This window comes from Euprymna scolopes, chromosome 2 (assembly GCF_053919585.1).
Source record: "Euprymna scolopes isolate OS-2025 chromosome 2, ASM5391958v1, whole genome shotgun sequence".
NCBI lineage: Eukaryota > Metazoa > Mollusca > Cephalopoda > Sepiida > Sepiolidae > Euprymna > Euprymna scolopes.
In genome coordinates, this window is record NC_136483.1 from 123,258,001 (window position 1) to 123,280,996 (window position 22,996).

General features: G+C 32.8%; 1 protein-coding gene across 1 annotated transcript in view; it reads left to right on the forward strand.

The window, feature by feature from the left end:
- LOC145295883 (4-hydroxyphenylpyruvate dioxygenase-like) overlaps positions 1–14,542 on the forward strand; it is a 244,933-nt gene extending 230,391 nt beyond the window's left edge. Inside the window, exon 13 of the mRNA XM_080141635.1 lies at positions 13,813–14,542. Within this exon, the coding sequence (XP_079997761.1) occupies positions 13,813–13,887 (75 nt within the window). The 3' untranslated portion in view covers positions 13,888–14,542. The remainder of the gene's footprint in view (positions 1–13,812) is intronic.
- Positions 14,543–22,996: the final 8,454 nt, after the last annotated feature.

The window sequence follows — 22,996 nt, forward strand, 5'->3', positions numbered from 1 at the left end:
AATATATTATGATCCATAAATATAAACCCAAATAAATAAAATATTCTGATCCATAAATATCAACCCAAAATAAATAATAGATTCTAGTCCATAAATATAAACCCAAATAAATAATAGATTCTGATCCATAAATGAGAAACCCAAATAAAATCCAAATAATATATTCTGATTCATAAATATAAACCCAAATAAATAATATATTCTGGTCCATAAATATAAACCCAAATAAATAATATATTCTTATCCATAAATATAAACCCAAATAAATAATAGATTCTGATCCATAAATATAAACCCAAATAAATAATATATTCTGATCCATAAATATAAACCCAAATAAAAAATATATTCTGATCCATAAATATAAACCCAAATAAATAATATATTCTGGTCCATAAATATGAACCCAAATAAATAATCAATTCTGGTCCATAAATACAAACCCAAATAAATAATATATTCTGATCCATAAATATAAACCCACATAAATAATATATTCTAGTCCATAAATATAAACCCAAATAAATAATATATTCTGATCCATAAATATAAACCCAAATAAATAATAGATTCTGATCCATAAATATAAACTCAAATAAATAATATATATATTCTGATTCATAAATATAAACCCAAATAAATAATACATTCTGATCCATAAATATAAACCCAAATAAATAATAGATTCTGATTCATAAATATAAACTCAAATAAATAATATATGCTGATCCATGAATATAAACCCAAATAAATAATATATTCAAGTCCAAAAATTTAAACCCAAATAAATAATATATTCTGATCCATTAATATAAACCCAAATAAATAATATATTCCGATCCATAAATATAAACCCAAATAAATAATATATTCTAATCCATAAATGTAAACGCAAAGTCATATGCTTGCAAAAAACATTTCTCAAAAAGAACAATCAATTAAATATAAAAAACTATGCACCATACATACACAATGATGGCCAAGGAATGTCTAGTGGTGTATCTATTCTAGTTAGAAACGACATACGTCCACATCAAATAAATGTAAATAGTGATCTACAAACAGTTGTGATTAAAGCAACGTTACATAAAACAGTAAGCATCTGTGCAATATACATTTCACCACACGAAGGATCTATTAAAATAACAAAATTAATAAATTAATAACTGAAATGCCCAACCCCCGTCTATTATTAGGTGATTTCTACAGCCATAACACTATTAGTTCGAAAACAAATAAAAATAGTAAAGATTTTGAAAATATCTTTAATAACAATAACCTCTGTATTCTAAATGACAAATCTGCAATTAAATCACGAAATGCTGCTTTTTGCAAATTCAAAATACAATCAGCAACCTAAACTCATTTAAACTACATAAAGCAAATTGGCAAAATTATGTAAGCAAAATTACCTCTTCACCAAAATCTCCACAGTTTGGAAAATGATGAGGAAAATCGCTGGGGAAAAAACAACCTCCTATGACCATCTAATAAAAAATAATGAAATCACAAATATTAAAGATATTGCTAATACGATGGCCTCTGCAAATTCAGCCCCAGACATTCTTAACACAGAATTTCACAATATTAAAACAAAAACAAAAAACACATAAGAACAATTGTAGTAAAGCCAAGACTACTACTACTACTCCTCTCTATCCGTCCCTTTTCCTTCCTTCCTTCTGTTTTTATTTTTGGTTTACATTTCTAGATACAAAATTGTGTGAGGACGGTGAATTTGTTGACACATTTACTAATCTGTTTCAATATTAGTTTTATTTTATTTTACTTATTTAGGTTTTATTTTTTTGCTTCAGGTTTTACTAATTATTTTTTTTTTTTAGATTTTAAGTTTCTATAACTTGGTTGAAGGATTCCAAATATGTGTTTTTCATTCTTATATTTCTCATCGGTAGGTTCATGTGCATTTTTGCTGCTAAATGACTTTCGTCGGCATTCGATTCATAGGAAAATCATGTTTAATTTTCGATTTTTGAGCGATTATTCAGAAAAATAGGTATCTTTACATGAATAGGGAGGATTTTATTTCATGTTTGAGTGATCTGTTCGCGATTTTTCATTTTAATATACTTTCATAGAAATGTTTGTTATGTCAAAAAAACAACTATTTTCTTTACGTCACAAGTGTCATGCTCATGCATTCATTCCATAGCTAATATAACATACTGACCCAACGGGTCACAGATAGTCTAGTTACTTATTAAACACTTTCAATCACATCTGGAAAAGTAGTAACATACGAGAATCATGGAAGATGGCCACCATTATCCCCATACATATACCAGGGAAAAACAGATTTCAACCAACCAATTATCGTCCAATAGCACTAACCAGTTGCCTATGCAAAACTATGGAACGCATGGTAAACAGAAGATTAGTCGGATATATACAAGTAAACAACCTACTTACAAACTCTCAATGTGGCTTCATAAATTAAAGATCCACAATGGACCATATAGTCAGATTAGAAACTTCCATAAGGGAAGCAAACATCCCAAAACAACACTTTATAGCTATCTTCTTTGACTTAGAAAAGGCATAAAATCTGGAAGTATGGCATCATGAATGACGTATGCGACGTGAGAATGAAAGGCAGACTAACAAGCTATATTAAATCATTTCTCACAAATAGAAAATTCAAAGTGTGAATTGGATCAACACTGTTGGAAATCCAAAAACAAGAAGAGGGTGTCCCCCCAGAGGAGCATATTATCAACAACTCTCTTCAATATCGACAGCAATTTGAACCCAGGAATAATTATTTATTCGTCGATGTATTACTAGCACATCCAGACATATACATACAGCAGAACACCAACTGCAACAGGGGAGGTGAGCTTCTGAAAATGGTTTCGGGATTTCCAAAACCAAATCACAATGTGTACATTTTTGCCAACTAAAGAAAATGCATAACAATCCGACATGGAAACTACATGGAACTGAGATCCCAGTAGTTGAACAATATAAATTCCGAGGTATTATCTTTGATAAAAAGCTGAATTTTGTTTCACATATACAATACCTAAAAGAAAAATGCTATAAAACACTAAACCTGCTACATGTGGTTCTCCACCAAGATTGGGGTGCAGATCGACAATCACTAATAAGACTATATAGAACGCTAATTTGAAGTAAACTTGATTATGACTGTTTCATATATGGAGCAGCCAGAAAATCTTACTTGTAAACACTAAACACAGTCTATCATGAAGCCCTAAGACTTGTTTTAGGAGCTTTTCGTACATCCCCAGTAGAATCTTTACATAGAATCCCACAAACCACCCCTAAAACTCAGATCCCAAAAATTAAGTTTACAATATTACAATAAAATAAAATCACAATCAACAAATCCAGCCCATAACTGTATCTTCAATCCCAAATACCAACAATTATTGGACGAAAAAGAAAAGGCCATAAAACCTTTTGGGCTTCGTATAAAACCCCTAGTGGAAGACATGGATATCCCAATTTCCAGCATCCATAAAAGACAACTAAGCACTCCACCCTGGCTACTAAGTCCACCTCTAATTATACTTGAACTAAACCAGCTCCCCAAAACCTTAACTCATCCATCAACTTATCAAGAAAGACTACTGAACATTTATGAGAGGTACCCAAACCATCTTCATATCTACACAGATGGGTCCAAAGACAACAATAAAACTGGATGCAGAGTAATATCCAATAAGATTACATTACAAAAGAGATTACCAGACTATTCCTCAATCTTTAGCGCAGAAGCCACAGCTATAGACTTGGCTCTAGACCTCATCACTGACCTTCCTCTTTTGAGAGAAGGTATGTAGTTTTTAGAATATGTAGAAGCATTAAACTATGCTGGATCCCCAGACATTTTGGTTTTCCAGGAAATGAAAAAGAAAAAAAAAACTCACTGAAACTTAATATAAGCAATATACACACATAACACACTCTTTCCTGCTAAAAAAGGAAGACCTTTTAGAGTGTTTGGCATGTCAAGAAGCTTTTACAGTGAAGCACTTCCTTCTAGATTGTAGTGACCTCTCACATATCCGAAAAAAATATTACGCCGTCAACAGCATGGGAGAAGGTGAATCCAAAGACATTTTTTTAAAAAAGCAAAAAAATATAATCTTTATCTACAGAATGAGTTTAAATAACTTATACAAAACAAAAATCCAAATCACTGTAATCAGCATCAAATGACCAAAAATAAAAATAAAGGTTGATATGCCATAAAACCAAACCAAACTAAACCAAAATTTCCACAAAATTTGAATGACCACAAAAAGATTGATAGCTCATTAAACACAAACAAACCAATCAGAATCAGAAAAAAACGTTTCTCCATTCCTTATAGATTCTGAGAACTTTTATACACCAGTAATTTTTTTGATTGATTGAGATTGTCGGACTTCCTCATCGGGGGTACCGTGTTCGGACTCCAGCTAAGCTCTGGGACATAGTTGCTGATTCTCTGTTTTGAATGTTACTTTTTCACTGCCTTCGTTCAGGATTGAACTCAGCATCTTTGGGTAACTGTAAACTTTGATACAACGTCTAGGACCACTCGGCCATATGTCACTAGGACAATTCTTAGTTGGTTTTTGTTAATGTTAAACCTAACATTAACAAAAACCAACATGTGACGATAACAACCAAGATGAGGAAGTCAGTCCGACAATCTCAATCAATGAAAACACCTCATCTCAAAAATACAGACAATTATCAGTAATTTTATTATAACTTTAGTTTTACTGACCAAAAATTGAAAATTTTTTTCAAAATATAGTTGAGAATGTCGGATTGTTATGCATTTTCTTTAGTTGGCAAAAATGTAGACTTAGAACTGCACGCCTGTGGAACTCTGTTCCGTCTGCCTGCTTCCCTCCGGACTACAACTTCGTTGTCTTCAAGTCCAATGTTAACAAATTCCTAATGAACTGCCCGCTTAAGTAAACATTTCAGCAAATCTCCTCACTAACGTAATGTACTTGCAATAACCCTTATCCCTGGGTGGCTTCCGGGCCTTGATAAGTGGTGATCACTGTGTAAAAAAAAAAAAAAAAAAAAAAAAAGGTGATCTATGAACTGTAAAAATTGTTTGAAATTTGGTCGCAAAATCAGTGAGCGGTGAAGCTTTAAAGTAGTTCTAAATGAGTAAAACTAACATTTAACACTGCCGAGTTTGAATGATTTATATGCAAAAACAAATGACTATGATTGAAATATTGGTAAAGTTGCAGTATCTATCCACCCCCAAAAACCATTTAAAATTACCACTATTACATGTTTTCGAGGGTGCTGAAAACAAAAATAACAGTTAAAATCCCAGGAAACTAATAGTTTCAAAGATATGAAGAAATTATAGTTTTAAAAAGTGGGGGATCACTTTTCTATATTAATTTAACGTAAAATGAACATCCACTTTATAGCCACCATTTTTAGGGAGAAGGGACGTCTGTTAGTTTTTTTTAGGGGTGGTGTTTATTTGGTAATTTTGGCCTAGTAGACTAACACAAAACCTACAATAAAAGAACTTGTTTTCTATAGGTTTTTAGATGTGCTGAAAACAAATATCGCATTTAAATTTTCTGCAAATAAGTATTTTCCAGGTATTAAGCAATGCAGTTCTTTGTTATAAGTGGTGGCCATTATTGTACACACAAGTGCACACATATTTTTGCTAAATCCCCGGAAAAATACTTATATGCAGAAAATTTAAATGCAATATTCGTTTTCAGCACACCCGAAAATCTATAGAAAACAAGATTTTTAAGGTAGGGTTTGTGTTGGTCTACCAGGCCACAATAAACACCACCCCTAAAAAAAATTAAGACAACCCCCAAAAAATGACCATAAAGTGGGTGCTCATTTTACATTAAATTAATATAGAAAAGTGATACCCCACTTTTTGAAAAAAAACATGCAACCTTACAGGAAAATGTCATATAACCCACTACACAATTAAGGTCATTAACTTTCCAATGAGCTTTCATTTGTTAAATTCTGATTAATAGTCACTAAGATTTCGAACTTATAAAATTGCCAAAAAAGGTGGTATATCTATATAATTCAAATAACAACAGTACCAGTAAATACAGAGAAAGTGAAAGCTAAGTTTGTTTCTTTTTTTATAATCCTCACTGGTTTATTTTTCTAACGTCTTTAATTGCATTTGAAATTCTGCATTGATTCAAATTCAAACAACAACAGCAGCAAATATAGAGAAAGTGAAAGCTAAGTTTGTCTTGTTTTTTTTTTCATAATCCTTACTGGTTATATATATATATATATATATATATATATATATATATATATATATATATATATATATATACTCGTAGCCAAATTGAATATTGAAATGCTCATATCATTGGTTATATGAGATAAAATTGCATGAAAATTTGCTTTTGAAGATTATAATACTATTCTATGGTTAAAATTTTATGACAATTGATAAAAAAAAAATCCTATATTTACAAACCAATAAAATATTCTCAAATTTGCCTACATGGTGTCTGGCAGACTAATTTCAGTTTTGCTGCTTTGGTTATCTACCCTACATTTGTCAGTTTTGCTGTGGCCTTGCCAGGTCACTAATATGTTAGTAGTGGTCTGAGAAACTTTGGAAGTTTTTTCTGAAGATTCTTTTAGACAAACATATTTCAAGATGAATCAAATAATTATTAAGGATTATGAATCGCTGATATTCTCTCTCGATTGGGAAAGTCATCAAAGAACCATAATCAATTCTATGATGTTTCTTTAGTTTTAGTCTGGTTGAATTCACAAATGAATTGTTAATCAGCACTTTTTGCACAGTCCCATTTCAAAATGGTCAAGTGTTTATTTCTAGAAATGAAAAAGTTATTGAAGTACTATTGATCATCGTATGCCGCATAGAAGACGGGAGGGACAGTTGTACAGACAATCCACTAAAACTAAAGCACAATAAGATCCATTTGGTATGGATTATTCAGACTCCTGTTCTAATCTTGGTTGATATCTAACGTTCAGGTACATTTTGTTGAATTTGAGAACTGAACCCTTTATTTAATTCATGAGAAGTATTAATTTAAGTTATTTATACTTATCAATGCATGTAGTTAGGACTGGACCCTAAATCTTCACAAAAGCATCACTTAGAACAAATATTTAACCAATGCTCTTGTTATGCTATAGAGTATTGAAGTGGGTTTATCAGGTTTGTGTTTTTAACGTGTAACTATTTCCTTCTCTTTCCAAAAACCAAAAACCAAAAACAAAACACAAAAGGGCACCAAAAGCAAAACTTCCCTTTTCCCACCTGAAGTCCCACGTTTTCCGTGCGCACCAGATCGTGGGTGTCCACTTCTGGTTCGCAGCCAACTCTCACTAATCCCCACACACATCACAGCCCGAAATAGCAGAGCTATTCCGAGAATGTTAGTTAAAGATAATGGTGGATAGTAGAGCATCTTTAGCTTTCTACTGTTATAGCTTATCTACGTTTATATTTTTATTTACTTAAAAAAATTTTATTTTAACATTTCTAGGTACAAAATAGCTGTGTGAGAACGGCAAATTTATTTATACATTTATTGTTCTTGAACGAAATCGTTTCAATATTAGTTTTAAAATGCTAGGTTTCATGAGTTTTGTTCTACTAAGTTTCTAGAACTTAGTTAAAGGATTCCAATGTTATGGATTTTTTATTCTTATATTTCTCACACATAATAAATGTGGTCTTTGTGCTTCGCAAAGCAAACACGTCTACCTGAGCGTGTGACAGTAGGTTTATGTGTTGAGTTTTGTATGTCCGGTATTTGAGCTGACATGCCTTCTAATGTATTGTCATTTGTTGTCATTCATTCAGTAATCTTCATTATCAGTATTTTTGCCATTGTTGACACTATCGAATTTAACTGGTTTCAGTCTTTCTACTGAAACTGTCTGCTCCTCTCCAGATGGCATTTCTATTTGGAAATACTTGTTTTGTCTTTGGATGACCCTATGTGGCCCAGAGTATGGAGCTTCCAGTGGTTTTTGAATTCTATCCTTTCAGAGCCACACATGGGTAGCTGATTTTAGTTTTTCCAGCATGAATGCTTTCTGTGTTGTATGAAGCTGTCCTTCCGAGAGTAGAGCCATATCCAACATTTGCATCTCCTTGGCAATTTTTTTTATATCATCTCCATGTAAGTTTGGATCCTCTTGGTCCATTATGAGCTTTGGCAGTAGTAGCTGGGTTGCTTTAACTGCAGCAGCTGGGGAGAAACCTTGGTCATTGGGCATATTTCAGTAGCAATACAATGGGTAGTGTGTTCAGCCAACTCTGTTGCCGTGTCATAATCACAGTCTTTAGGGTCCGGTGTAGTCTTTCGATGATTCCGTTGGTTTGAGGATGATATGCTGTCATGCGGATTCAGTGGAATCCAATTATTGTGGATAGGTCTCTGAACAGTTCACTCTCAAACTGGCTTCCTCTCTCTGTAACCACATGTAATGAAACTCCAAAGCGGGAGATCCATATGCTTAAGAAGGCTATCACGATCGTAGAGGCTGCAGTGTTGTTCTATCGATGCATGTAAGTACATATCTAGCTGGAGATGTGTATACACCATCATATGTAGTTGCGGGTGGTAAAGGGCCAATGATGTCAATATGCACAGTCTCGAATCTCCCAGATGATAAGGAGAATGGTGTGGTTTCTGTTTTAGTGTGCCTGGAGATTTTGTGCTGTTGACATTGAAGACAGCATTTTGCCCAAGCACGTATACCTCTGACCATGTCTGGTCAAAAGTATCTGGACTTTATTAGCTTGGTTGTTGGTGTAGGTCCTGGATGTGAGATGTTGTGAAACGTATTGAAGATTCTCCTGTGTAGCGGTTCAGGTATGTAGGGCCTGGGAGTGGATGTTGATAAATCACACCAGGTGGATGACCCTTGTATTTCATATGGTTTTAACAGACTTTTGTATTTTGTAAGTTCATCATTACATTTCTGTAATTCACAGATGGCTGGTAAATCACAGGGATCAAGGGTCACTGTGCACATTGGTCGAGATAGTCTGCCACAATGTTGTCCTCTCCTTTGATGTACAACACATCCACAATGTATTCAGTGATAATTGATAGATACCGTTGTTGTACATCTGATTTCATTGGTGTCTTTTGTTTAAATGGTAGGGACAGTGGTTTATGATCGGAAAAAAAGGTAACATTCCTTCTATTTGAGGTTTAAAATGCAGAACTGCCTGGTATGCTGCTAATAGTTCTCTCTTGAAGGTGGAGTATTTTTTTTTTGACTACCTGATAGCTTTCGTGAGTAAAACCCGGTAGGGATTGATTCCTCGTTTATTATTTGATGTAGTGCTGCACCTACAGCATGGTTGGAGCTATCTGTGGACCAATTGGTATTGTCTGGCCTTTGGATCAGGATATGTCAAGGCAGATATTTCTGCAAGGATGTCTTTTATTTTTGCAAATGCTTCTTTTTCAGGTCTCTCGCTGTTTACTGGTGAGAAAGAAAGTCTATTGTCATAGAGAGAGAAAGAGAAAAAGTCAATCCAGTTGGGTGTGCGTCTCTCACTGTTAGCTGGTGAGGAGGAAAGTCTATTGTAGTATAGAGAGAGAATGAAAAAAAGTCAATCCAGGCCATGGAGAGAGAAAGCATATAAGGTGTACGTACGATCTGTTAGCTTTTACCCCATATGGTAGCAAGTGGCGTGACGCACGCTCATGCACATGCCTGCCGAAACGGCAGCAGCTGGTGCGCCAACCACTCACCTCTGAAGCCGAGTTGGAAAAGGAAGATGCTGCTTATTGCTCTTGCTTTTATACTTGTTTCCGGTGGTCTTTTGCGCATGTGTGGATTTCCTTTGAAAGGGGAAGTGGCATTGTCCTTGTGTGCGTACGTGTGCGCGTGTGTGAGTACATGTGTGTACGTTAGCGTGTGTGTGTGTATACACGTGAATGTGAGTGTATATATGCGAACATGAATATATGTACATGTGTGGATGTGCTCACTTATGTTTGTGTGCACGTATGTAAATGACAAGAAATATGGCTTGAGATGTGAACGCATGTTTTTGTGTGAGACTAGGAAAGGCTCCCACAAATTTCCTGTATAATTAACCATTCCGAGGAGCAATTTGGAGTCTGTTGGTTCTGGAAAGTTTTTTGTCTTCAACTTTTTGTGCTGTTGTCCATCAGCACATACATTGTAGTCCAGGAATTCGATGCTATTCCTGTAGAATATCAACCTTTTGAATGGGAATTTGATGATATGCCTGTAGTAAGTCAATCTTTGAAAATACTTTCTTCTTAAAAAGTTTGGAACCGAGGCTGTTGATATTTGGGACTGGGTATCTATCTGGTTTCGTCAGGTGGTTGAGGTGTCTGAAGTCACCACACACTCTCCATTTTCCAGGAGGTGGATTGGCAAGGACCATGAGGATTTTGACGGTCTTACTATGCCAGCCTTTAAAAGTTCTGTGAACTCTTGCTTTGCTGCCTCATATTTCGTAGGTTACGAGTCAAGAGGTTAAAATTATTTTAGCAGATTGGTAGGTGTATCAGAAGTTTTGTAGGAATTTTTGACACCCCTAACACGAAACTGCGAATAAAATATAAAAAACTCGTAATTTCTCTTTTAAAAGTGGGTTGTTTATTTTCTTTATGGATTATACTTCCAAAATAAACTTTTAAAGTTGTTTTAAAAGTAATAGAAATATTTTTTTTATTTTTTAAAAAGCAGTAAGGAATTTTACGAACTCAATATTTTTCAATTTTTAAACTTTAAAAATCTATCAAAATTTTTCTATTGATTCTATTTTTACGATATTTTCAGGGTCAATGTGAAATTTTATGCTCTTTCCAATACACCGAATATAATATTTTAGACAAACGTTTTTTTTTAATTCACGCCCCCCCCCCATTTTCAAGCGTCTATTAAAAAGTAAATAATTAATTGAATTGAAGAGAAAAGGTCAATAAATAATATATTCAAATTTAAAAAGAAAAAGTAGTGTTTTTTAGAAATTTACCTGTAAAGTTCGAAGTTTAAAACCTTTTTTTTTAAACCACGTTGTTTGTTTTTTCTTTTGTTTTTTTTAATGAAACCTTGGTCTTTTCTCCTTTAATCGAAAAAAAAATTAGGGCTTGAATTACATTTTTCGAGTAGTTATAAGCTTGGAAAGACAGGGGTGCAAATAATTCACGCCTCCAATTTTGAAATGTCTATTAAAAAGTAAATAATTAATTTACTCACCGAAGTGTTATATATCACAAATTGAAGAGAAAAGGTCAATAAATAATATATTCAAATTTAAAACAACAAAAAAAGTAGTGTTTTTTTTAGAAATTTACCTGTAAAGTCCGAAGTTTAAAACCTTTTTAAAAAAAACACGTTGTTTGTTTGTTTGTTTTTTTTTTTGTTTTTTTGTTTTTTTTAATGAAACCTTGATCCTTGATCCTTTAATTGAAAGCTTGGAAAGACGGGGTGGAATTATTCACTATTTTTCACGAAATTGCTGACACACCTAGATTGGCACTCCTTTTTGTTATGGAAGTTAATACTTCATTTTTTTTTTTTTATGAAATTGTAGATTTCGTAAATTTTGTAAAACAATTTTTTTTTTTTTTTTTTTTTTTTGTCCAGCAGGATTCAGCACAGGGATTGCCCAGGGGCCGTAACTTCTGCCGTTCGATTATCTCCCTTTTTATTATGTTTACAAGAAGGGCATTTTTGTGTCCTGTCTTTTTTTTTTTTTTTTTAATGGTTTCGAAGTTAACTTTCGGCTTTTAATCAGGCAAATTATTTGAAGACATCGGCATAGAAATTTTTATTTATTTCTTTGTGGTTTGATAGCAGTCGCTATAAGAAAAGTGGTAGTCGTATTCTACTCCGAAAGCGGATTTTTTTTTTTTTGCCGTGTTTTGTACTTTCTTTTCGTCTCTTCCTATTTTAATCACCCAAATTATTTTAGAGAAAGTCTAACTGTTTGACCTTTTGCTTTTTATCGTTGTCGTCGTTATCATTATCATTATTATTATTATTATTATTATTATTTTATATATATATATATTTTTTTTTCTTTCTTTCTGGAAGTCGGGAGGTCATCATTTTATGTGGTATTGAAGTGGGTTTATCAGGTTTGTGTTTTTAACGTGTAACTATCTGACTCCATAGAAATAAATAAAACAGACATCATATTTTAAGGGTAAGAAAAGCAGCTTTATTTATTGGTGGGAGGTATATATATATATAGAGAGAGAGAGAGAGAGTTCGCTTTAGTAGCAGAAGAGAAAGTTCGTGAATGTGTGAGACTCTAGGGTCTGCCAAACGATTGTGAAAAATGGATCGCATCTTCCCGTGACGTCAGACTTGTGTTACCTATACGAACTATGGAAAAGCAGAAGCGACTTAATGATTTTTTTTTAAACCTTTGTTTATCTTCTCCAAACTGCAATTAATAATTAATCTTTGTTATAATTTTGTTAGGTTTTAAGATTTACACAGTTTAACGATTAATAATATTATAAACATTTGTATATTAAATATGAAATACGGTTTTACTGAATGTTCATTTGGTTACCTACGGGGTTCCATATTTTGTCCAGTAAAATGCTTAATATTTGTGCAATAATATTTTCAAATTGGTTTTAATCTGGCGATAAAATAGCTGACAAAAGTCTTGTTTATATTAAAACTTAATGTTTAAAAAAAATTTAAACACAATTAAAAATCTATGTTGTAACGGAACATTTTGAAATAATGGAATTTTAATCGTTTTAATCTTTTAAAAATTAATTAATGTTTAAGAAGTTTCTTTTTCTTGGCAATTCAACTGATTAATAGTATATATATATTCGAATATAGTATATATATATTCGAAAAAACGCTTTAAAAAAAACAATTATATCATTTTTTTAATTGCAACTTCAAGGTAAATTTTTGTTCAATATGTGTATTTAAATTTAAAAAAAAATAAATATTTTCTACTTATTTGATAAACTCTTATGTTTCATAATAAATAGAAATTTCGATATATTTAAATATATTTTGTTCGAATTTCGAAAAAATAAATAGGGGGGGGGGTGACATGCACTAAGAAAATATTTCCCCTCGTATATTTTACGAAAACTGCATTTTCTATGTAATTTCATTCTAAAATGGATAAGTATCGAAAATTTCACGAAAATCTGACCATTAGTTGATTTTTGCTAGATTTATTAAATACAGGTATGTTTTCAAGTTCGGAATGTCTACTACATGGGAATGTTATTTTAAAGCGCTAATTATGTAAACACGATTTTCGTCTCGCAATTTCATTATTTTCATTCGATGAAAAAAAATTTTTTTAATTATTACTGTGGTGAATTTTGGCAGTCCCTAAAGTTCCTTATTTTTATTTATTTTTTTTTTTTTTTGTTTACTGAACAGGTTATTCATATTTGGCTATCAGGGGTTCTTCCAATTTTTGACTTTCATCTCTTTTTCGGGGCTCCTCCGGCAGCGGTGGAAGTCGACCATCCTTCTCTTCCTTTTCTTCTCTTTCCAAAAAACAAAACTCAAAAGGGCGCCAAAAGCAAAACTTCCTTTTTCCCACCGGTAGGCACCAGATGCCCCTTCTCCCTCTCTGATCGTGGGTGTCCACCTCCGGTTTGCAGCCAACTCTCACTAATCCCCACAATGCCACATGTTTGTGTGAACAATTCTAATCCAAATTTTGGAAGCCTGAATCTTGTTTAAATTTGTAGCATTACCACTTATTACTATTCAGTTTGTTTTTAATTTTAACTTCACTTTTCTTTTAACTATTGATAGGGTTTTGGAGTTGGAAATTTCAAGTCTCTCTTTGAAGCCATTGAATTAGACCAAGCCAACCGTGGTAACCTGTAAGAGCAAAGCGATACCATTTAATAGATGGAAGATGATTGGATAATGAACAGCACTACATAATATTTCAATGGAAGAAAGAGGTAGAAGAGGAAGAAATGAAGAAAACTGCAGACTATCTGATGCAACAAATATTGGAAATTCATGTCATCTTGCATTTATTACGAAAATGAATATATACATAGAAGTATGATTGCTGTATATTCTGAATTTTTTAAATATTACTTTATGTGTGTGTGTGTGTGTGTGTGTGTGTGTGTGTGTGTGTGTGTGTGCATGTGTGTTTTGTATATGCATATATGTAAAAGAGAATGGTAGTTTGTTTGAAGCTGGCAAATAAATATGTGGGTATTTATGAAGGCTGATAATAATATAGAGAACTGGAACCATGAAAGAGTATGAACAAAAATAATCGAAGACAAAAATTTTAACAATTATCAACTTATTTTTCGTAAATCATATCAGTAAATATATGAGACTTGCTGATAAAAATATTAATATCTGGGATCGTGGAATATCTTTCGATAATTTCAGGAGAACAATTTCCCTTATCAAAAAAAAAAAATCAAGTTTATCTCACACAAAGAAAACATTCAAGATGGCTGCCTTCATATATATATATATATATATATATATATATATATATAGTAATTATAAATCCTATAATTTTAAACTGGTTTATTAATTCTTATAGCTGTTTCTATTATGGCATATTGTAGAAAGAAATATGATTAAAAATTTTACAATTTATGAATATACCTCAGAAGATATACGACAAATTAAAAAAATTTAAAGTCACAATAATGAAAGATTTTTATATGTGTCAAATCAAAATGACCTCCATCTTATTTACAAAATTGAAGCCTCATTTCTAAAAGTTGCTGATTCATATCCAGTTCTCATTTCCAATAGCTTATTCCTCTTTAGTTCCAAATATTTTTTATTCATTTTTTAAAAATTAAATTTGCTTTGGTAATAAGCTAAAGAATAAATTAATATCATTTTTAATACATACTAATCTCCCTTGATTTATCTCATTTTTGTTATACTTCATTTAAAGGAAAAATTGTATATCTTAAGTTAGGACTTTTGTTGAAATATTTTGATTAAGCTATCTTTTATTTTTCCAAAATTGATTTAATTCATCTATTTCTTTATTCCAAGTTTTTTGTTTTTTAAAGAGGGCTTAATTAGAAATTGCTTACCTCTGCATTTACATTAGTTTTTAATTGGTTTATCACTCATGTAATTTATGGGGAGTATACATGGATATTTTTCTTTCACAAGAGTAAAAATTATGTCTTAAGATTATTTATACTCAAACATTTTAATTACTGTCAGAAACATTTCAAATAGAAATAAATGCGATAGAAACAGAACACAAAAAATACCCTAAAATTGAAGATTTATTTAACTTTGCTTCCAATAAATTCGTACTCATTGGACTTAGAAGGAGGGAGGGAGGCAATTAGCTTTAGTGAATTTCTTCCCTAAATTCTGAGAAGCAACTATTATACATGCTATAAGTTTTTAATTGTGATTATTTTATTAGATAGTTACTAATGGTCTGGCTCTAATTATTCAGATAACAAACAGTTTTATCTGATTAGTCTATCCTGACTAATTCATTGTATTAAGATATTGAATAAGGCTAAATTGTTGAAGAATGAAGCAGGTATGAATTCAAATTATGTAAATGATGAAGTTGGACAATAGATCATTAGTGATAAAGAAATATGTTGCTTTCACTTTCAATGTTTTTAGTCACTTTTATGTTAAAGTATTTGAGAAAATCAAAAACAAAAAACCTATTATAAAAAAATAAAATATTATAAATAAATAAATAAAAGGCTTTTGTATCTCCTCAAAATACAGAGTTAATATCTAGCCAGAGATTGTATGGTTTGGAGGATTAATAGCCATGTTAGTTGAGAAAATGTTTAATAATAATGTTTATAGAAGATTAGATTCTTTAAGTTAGTTCTTTAAGTGATTATGTTTGCATGGGTGAATGTGTATGTTGGTTATTAAATTCAGAACTTAATGCAAATAATAAAACTTCCATTAAATTTATTATCAAATAAAGAAACTATCAGCATCAGATATGTTTGAAATTCATCAAACAATGATAAAAATAGAAAATTAAATTGAACTTTTTTTTAAAATAAGAGCCTTCCTTTATTTCTGTTTAAGTTATAGAAATGAGAAAAAATTACTAATGAGAATTGTTAAAAAACAACAAATTTTACTTTTTAAAGATTATATATTTGAATGCTGACTATTTGAAAAAATTAATTGACATGAATAAAGTAGTTTATTTTTATGAGGTGAAACATGTATAGAAAAAGTTATTTGAAAGTGTTTCAATTGGGAAACCAAAAAAATGAAAATGGCAGTTTGGAAAAACAGTTGAAAATAGTCCAGTATTAAAAATGGAAAACAACATGAGAAGTAGTTTAATGTTTGCATATCCATCATTTGTCCATAGAAATTTTTCTGACTTTTGTTAAAAAAAAAAATTGTGTTAATTTCCTTTTTGTTTTGTTTAATATTTTCAAAAACTTAACTGAAATTTATATATCAGCCCAAATGGCAGCTAAGAGTTTTCTTTTGCTTTTCTATATTTTACATTTTTATTTAATGTTTAGTTTTGGTGTATTAATAAATATTCTCAAACTAAATATATCTTGTTCTTTTTTTTAATTTTTTCTATAAAGAATTTTTCATAGAATGAAATTTTGCAGCAACTGATGTTGGAGGCATGGAAGAAAGCCAGAATAGAATTCGAACAAATTATGCTATCAATGGTTTTCTCAAAAGATAGTGCAAAACTTAACCACAGTGGTGGCTGTCTTTCTTCCATATACAAGAACTAGAGCACCTTTAGTTTATGCAATAATATTTTATTTTGATGTTTCATTCTGACAGAAGACCTCTGCTTAATGTTGTATATCTTTTTATTTTTAGAGCAACTGATTTGCTTACATTAAAGAAGCATTACTTGTAGTAAGGCATGAAAATCTAAATACATGGCAATGTTAAGCATAGATTTAAAACAATGTATCTTCCAGATTTTTTCTGCACTTCCATTCTTTGGTTCATTCAGCATAAAGACAGTTTTAATACAAGTATGTCAGCAAGAACAAATTTATTTGATTGGCAGAACTGACATTTTCAGCAATAAGACAAGAATCATGGATACACTGTTACAAAAATATCAGGGATTTTTTGCCTTTGTCCCCAAATCCACAGAGTCTATGCCATTTCTGAAATGGCTCTTTCCCCTGTTGATTGGGGTATGTTGCTGGTTCTGTATCATTCTAGAGGTCCAACCTCTCAGGTCTTGCTCTTTGAAAATCGCCTCATGCATTCTCACTGAGGAATGCCAGCAAAGCTGCTCAGGTACTTTTTGTAGGCCAGAGTGCTTCTCCTTTGGGGCGTTGGCTCTTCAATCCCACTTTCCGACCCTTGTATCACATCTTCCTTCGGTGGTAATGGAGATAAATATCTGTTATGTGGAGATAATGATATCCAACCAGGATCAGTAAGGTTCTCTTCTTTTCATAGTGACATGTTCAAGAAGGCTTAAGATATATCATCAAAGCTAGTTAACATCTGAAAAAGGAAGCAAACACAAATATGTTCAAATGAATAATTCCACAGTTGCTACAGATCAAGCAAAACATTATCTGCATACAAGAATTTCCGGAGCACGGGCCAGTGTTGATCCTTGATGATGGCATCAATGACAAGAATGAAAAAGTAGCTGAAAGAGTGCTGAGCCTTGGTGTATTCCAATCATGATGGTAAGGTCCTTAGACATACCAATGGCGGTTCACACCAGACTATTTGATGAGTCATGAAATAGTTTAACCCAGCTAGCCAGTTCCTTGGAGAAATCATGGTGCTGCAGCACATACCAGATCATATGTGGCACTCGATCAATGGCTTTTTCAGGTTAAGGAAGGAAATATCCAGTAGTTTCGACCTCTTGACATGCTTTTCTGTCAAGAGTTGTGCAGCATGGATGACATCTATAGTGCAGTACTTAATGAAACTGCACTGATTTTGCATGTTCATTACAATCTACACTATTCTGCAGTAAACATTTTGCTCAAAAATGTTCATTGTGTGCGGTAGAAATTGGTTTGTAGTTGCGTTCAACAAAACTGCCTTTCCTCTTTACAATATTTTGTATTATGTTTATATATATATATATATATATATAGGGTAGTGAAGGAGTGAACCAGAGCTGGAAGTGCAGGAGTGAGCCCGAGTCGGATTTGCTGGTGTCTTCCTTGACTCTCTGTGCTCAATGACTGGTCAAGCAATCAGTAGAGGCCTTCCCAACCTTGGACCGAATCATTATTTACTTCCTCCCCACTGCAGGAAGATGTGACACAAGGGTAGGAAGATGAGGAAAGTGAAGCCAGTGCCCCTAAAGAAGGAGCATTCTGGGCAATCTTGTGGGCATTCCCTAGTAAGGGCGTCTCAAGCAGTAAGCAATAAACTTCCCCCCCCCACACACACTTCTCACAGGACTCCACAGGGTGCAACCCTAATCTCTAACAGGGAAATGGTCATTTAAAAATGGACCATATTCTATTGGCTTTGGAGCTGAAATAAAAACCCTGGGCTGAATCAAATTTTTTGCTCCTAACTTGCTGAATTCACTTGGAAGGAGCCTCACTACAGTGAATGTGCTTAGGTCACAATCAATTAACTGTAATTAATTAATGACCACGGTCAAATAATATCTAGGATGTTGCTTGGTAGTATTTAGATAGTTTTTAGTCAATAAGTCGATAGTCAATAAAAAAATATTTTTATTTTAGTCAATAATTTGAAGGTATTTTGACTGGGTTTGAAGAAGTTGTGTATATTAAGGTCTAATATTTTGGGGGGGAGGGAGGTGGCATAACTTAATGCCCATATGCTTTTACAAATGGCTAAAAATGATTTGTTTGAATCTAATGTTCTAACATAAACAAACGGAGCAACACTTTCTATTGGATATTTTTTCTATTTTTTTATTGAATCTTTTTGGAATATTTGGAATTTATGCTGGTTTGAACATGACATGTGGATATATAATAATGTTTTCACTTGAAATGCGTTGGTTTGGAGCTTCACTGTTGTACACAAGCACCTGCAAACAAAAATACATGGATTGGATTCTTTTTTGAACATTTGCATTAAATACCAGCTCATATTCTTCAAATTGTATACTGGTGATCCAGATTTTCTGAAAGATTGGTGTAACAAACTGCTACATATTCTCATTATATTAAGTAAATATTAATAAGTCCCTCTTATCTTTTTTTTTTTTTAATGGAGAGTAGATAATGCATGTGGATGTGTTATCGGCAGCTCCAGTAACTCTCGCTTCTCCTTTTTTGTCCTTCAGTCCTCATTTCCAATGAGTGATTTTTCTGATAAAGTGTGAAGAAAAAGCTGCTTTCCAGGTTGACAGTACTTTGTGAACAGTAGCCTGAGATGTCGGAAATTTTCTGTTTCTATGTCTATCCTTGTGACTATGTCACTAGTAAGGGTGCTGGAGGTAAAAATTTCATCTAGGCTGACGTTATCCGTTTGATAGTCAGGGACCCAAACCTTGGACTAACCACTAAGGAGGCTGTCCTATCAGCAGGTGAAAAGTACTGGGGCTGCTGTATACTTTCCCTCTTTGTCCTGCTCTAACCAAGTCACTCGACCTGTTCCACAAATCCCAAAATCTCAACATGAAATATCTAAAAAAAAACACACACAAATAAACCTAGAACCCTATCCTCCAAGAAAGACCCCTACTACCATGTCTCCTTCTCCAACATCAGGGCCTATGTTCCAACCTTCCAGAGGTTGAAACCCAATTACAGGAGACAAAACCGGACATATTCTTTCTAAGCAAAACTTTCTTAGATGAGTTCATAATTAAAGGATACTCTAACTTAACATCTAAATCTGACCCCTAAGATCGCCATGGGCATAGAATATGTGCTTACATTAAAGATGGCTTTCTGTGTGGTAGGGATATCTCCAGAGAAGACCCTAATTTACCTTATTTGTGCTTCCAGGTTGCACTTGCTTACACCACCACATTTATATTCGCCCCCACAACAGCGGGGTTACTATCTTTAAGTGTATATCTGAGAATATTGACCATATCCTGTCTGCTCATCCTTCGACTAACATTCACATTTGTGGTGACTTCAATGTCCATAATGTGGAATGGCTGACCCACTCAAATAAGACAGATGATGAGGGGAGGTTCTGTCATGATTTCGCCATTGCCTATGATCTCACCCAGATTGTTCATGAACCCATTCATGTGCCCGATACCAGTCAGTATGCAAGCCTTCTAGACCTCTTTCTCACAACTTCCCCTGAGCTATGTTCATGTTCCATTCTATCTCCTCTGACCACTCTGTCGTATCAGTTAAGATAAAAATGAAATGTAATAAATCTTCAGACATACCTCTCCACCATACTGTATATTGGTACTCTATGGCTGACTGGGATAGCTTCCACACATTTATATCTGATCTACCTCTGCATTCCATGTTTAAAAAGAATGTGTCCTCTATAATGTCAGACCTGACCGAATGGATAATTGTAGGTATAGATCGATTCATACGGTCCAAAAAATTCCAACAAAAACCTAACAGCCAGCCATGGTTCTCCCCAGAATGTGCTGCTGCTATCGCGCACAGAAATCATTTTTTCCATAGCTATCAACGTAATAGATGTGTTCTTAGCTGCGTCACTAGGAATATTTTCTGTATAGATACAATGTTTTGTCCCTGACCTTAATGACTGCCTATAAATACAAATTCCGAATCACCATGGAATAATTGTCTCGCTTTACCTCCAAGACGACTGCCTTTGTCTAACCTGCATGCTAAAGAGGGAAAAAGAAGAAAAAAGAATTTTTTGTTGTTTCCCAAGCTAAAACATTACTTGAAAGTCTAAATCCTAATGAAACTCTACTGTATTCTGTAAGTTAATAACCCCGTTCCTTGAAAGCTAACAATCTGCTCCCCACCTCTAGCTGCCACTAAAACTATACATTACACACGCCTTAGTAGTGGAATCCTTAGCCTCCAGCTCCTAACCTTCACATGCTAACCGCCTAACAGTCATCACTAAACATCTATACATTTCTACCTCTAAGACATGCATTAGAGTTCATTCTCATCCAGTTTGGTACTTACCAGCCAAAGTATGCACTCAGCTGCAAAGCGATCTTCATTACATAACAATGCCTCTTCCTAGATGGTTTTGCAACGATTAATACAAAACCAAATCCAATACTCCGTTATGCAAAACACTCGATGACTCTTAAATGAAAACTGAAATTATCTTCCTTCAATAGTAGAAACACACTAACACCTACAACTTCTATCTATTAGCATCTACTGCAAACTTGCCCAAATATCTATTTACATACGGAATATGCCATAACTTAAAATTTACCTCCAGTTATACCCCTACTGTACAGTAGGGCAGGTCGATTTTGGAGCCCTGGTGCGGCAATGGTGATGATAGTTGGGGTTTGACATAGAAAAGACCTACACGAAATATTTTTCTCAAAATCGTTATCTTTGCTTGAGGAAATGACTTTAAAAGTTGAAAAATTGAAGCGATTAAAACTTTTTCGGTGAATTGTTAAGAACGTCCCGTCATCCAAACAATCCGTACTGTTAAGAAAATGGAATCATTATTTAGAATATATTTTAAACTACATTTTTAAATAAAATGAGTGAGGATAATGAATTAATAAAATAAATATTAACTGTAAAGGCAAAAATTATGTTTTTTTAAATAATAACGACCAAAGTTCGCTTTTTTCATTTCAGGAACTTTTTTTGGGTGGAAACATTTTAGATTTCACCGTCGCAAAACACGCTCATTATTGATATTGAAAATTAACGTTTGTTTATTATTTAATTTGAAAATATTACGATTTATGCTTAATTATTTCGAAAGGAAAAACGAAAAAGACTTGTTTAGAATATATATTATTATATTTCAAGTGTCTGCAGTGAATTTAAACATATTTGTTTTATCTTTTTTTAATTTGTTTTTCTATTAAGTTGGTGCAACAATAATGGGATTTTTTGATGTTCAAATGAACGTCAAAAACATTATTTTTGCACCAACCTAGCATTTCACATAAAATTCTATTTGAAATTTTTATTAAAATATGGTAATACTCCAGTTTTATATTAAAACAAAACAAAACAAAAAATAGTCCATACAATTTTATTCTACACATTCTTTACGAAACATAACCTCATAAATTTTCAATTTTTCTACTTAAAATACTTTGGAGAAAATTAGTGTCAGATTTTAATTTCTTTTATTTTTAGGGAGTAATTGTTTTCAAGCAGTGTTTTCCTTCTAAAATTATAGTTTTAAAATCAGATAACCCACAAAGATTAATACAAGTAAATAAGGAAACTCCTTTAAAGGGTTTTCGTTATTTGGGCATCTATGTTATTGTGCTAAAATAACTTTATTTAGAAAGCCATTCTTAATATGTGAAGGATTGTTGCATTGTAACTATTCTGTACTTTCACCTAAAAATGTAATAAACAAAAATTTCATAAAAATTAAATTTAACTTGAAAATACTATTCAAAATAGCATAGTAACATAGATGCACAAGCACTGGTTTTTCAAACTCTAAATACTAAACACTCGTTTAAAATGCACAGCTACAGCAAGAATGAATCTCTTCATGGATAAATTTAGGTTATCGAAGGAGGAGCTAAAATTTACTAAAACTGTCTAAACTAAGCACTACTATGCCTCTGATTTGGTTTGGTCCTCTCTCTTCAATACATCTAATTCAACTCTACAAAGTTTTTCATTATTTCTTATAATTATAACTAGCACTTATTTTTTACGTATGAAACTGGAAGATAGCCTAATACAGTTTCCTTCAGTTATAATCCATTTATTTATTTTACTTTTCAGATTAGAATGTCAGTAAAAGTGTAGTGAACTACTACTATAATGCTGCTATGGTATGCTTCCCTTATTTCTCTCTTCTACTTTTCCCTTCCTTCCTTCTCTCAACGTCACCAGAAGTTTCAGCCAATCGGAATAGA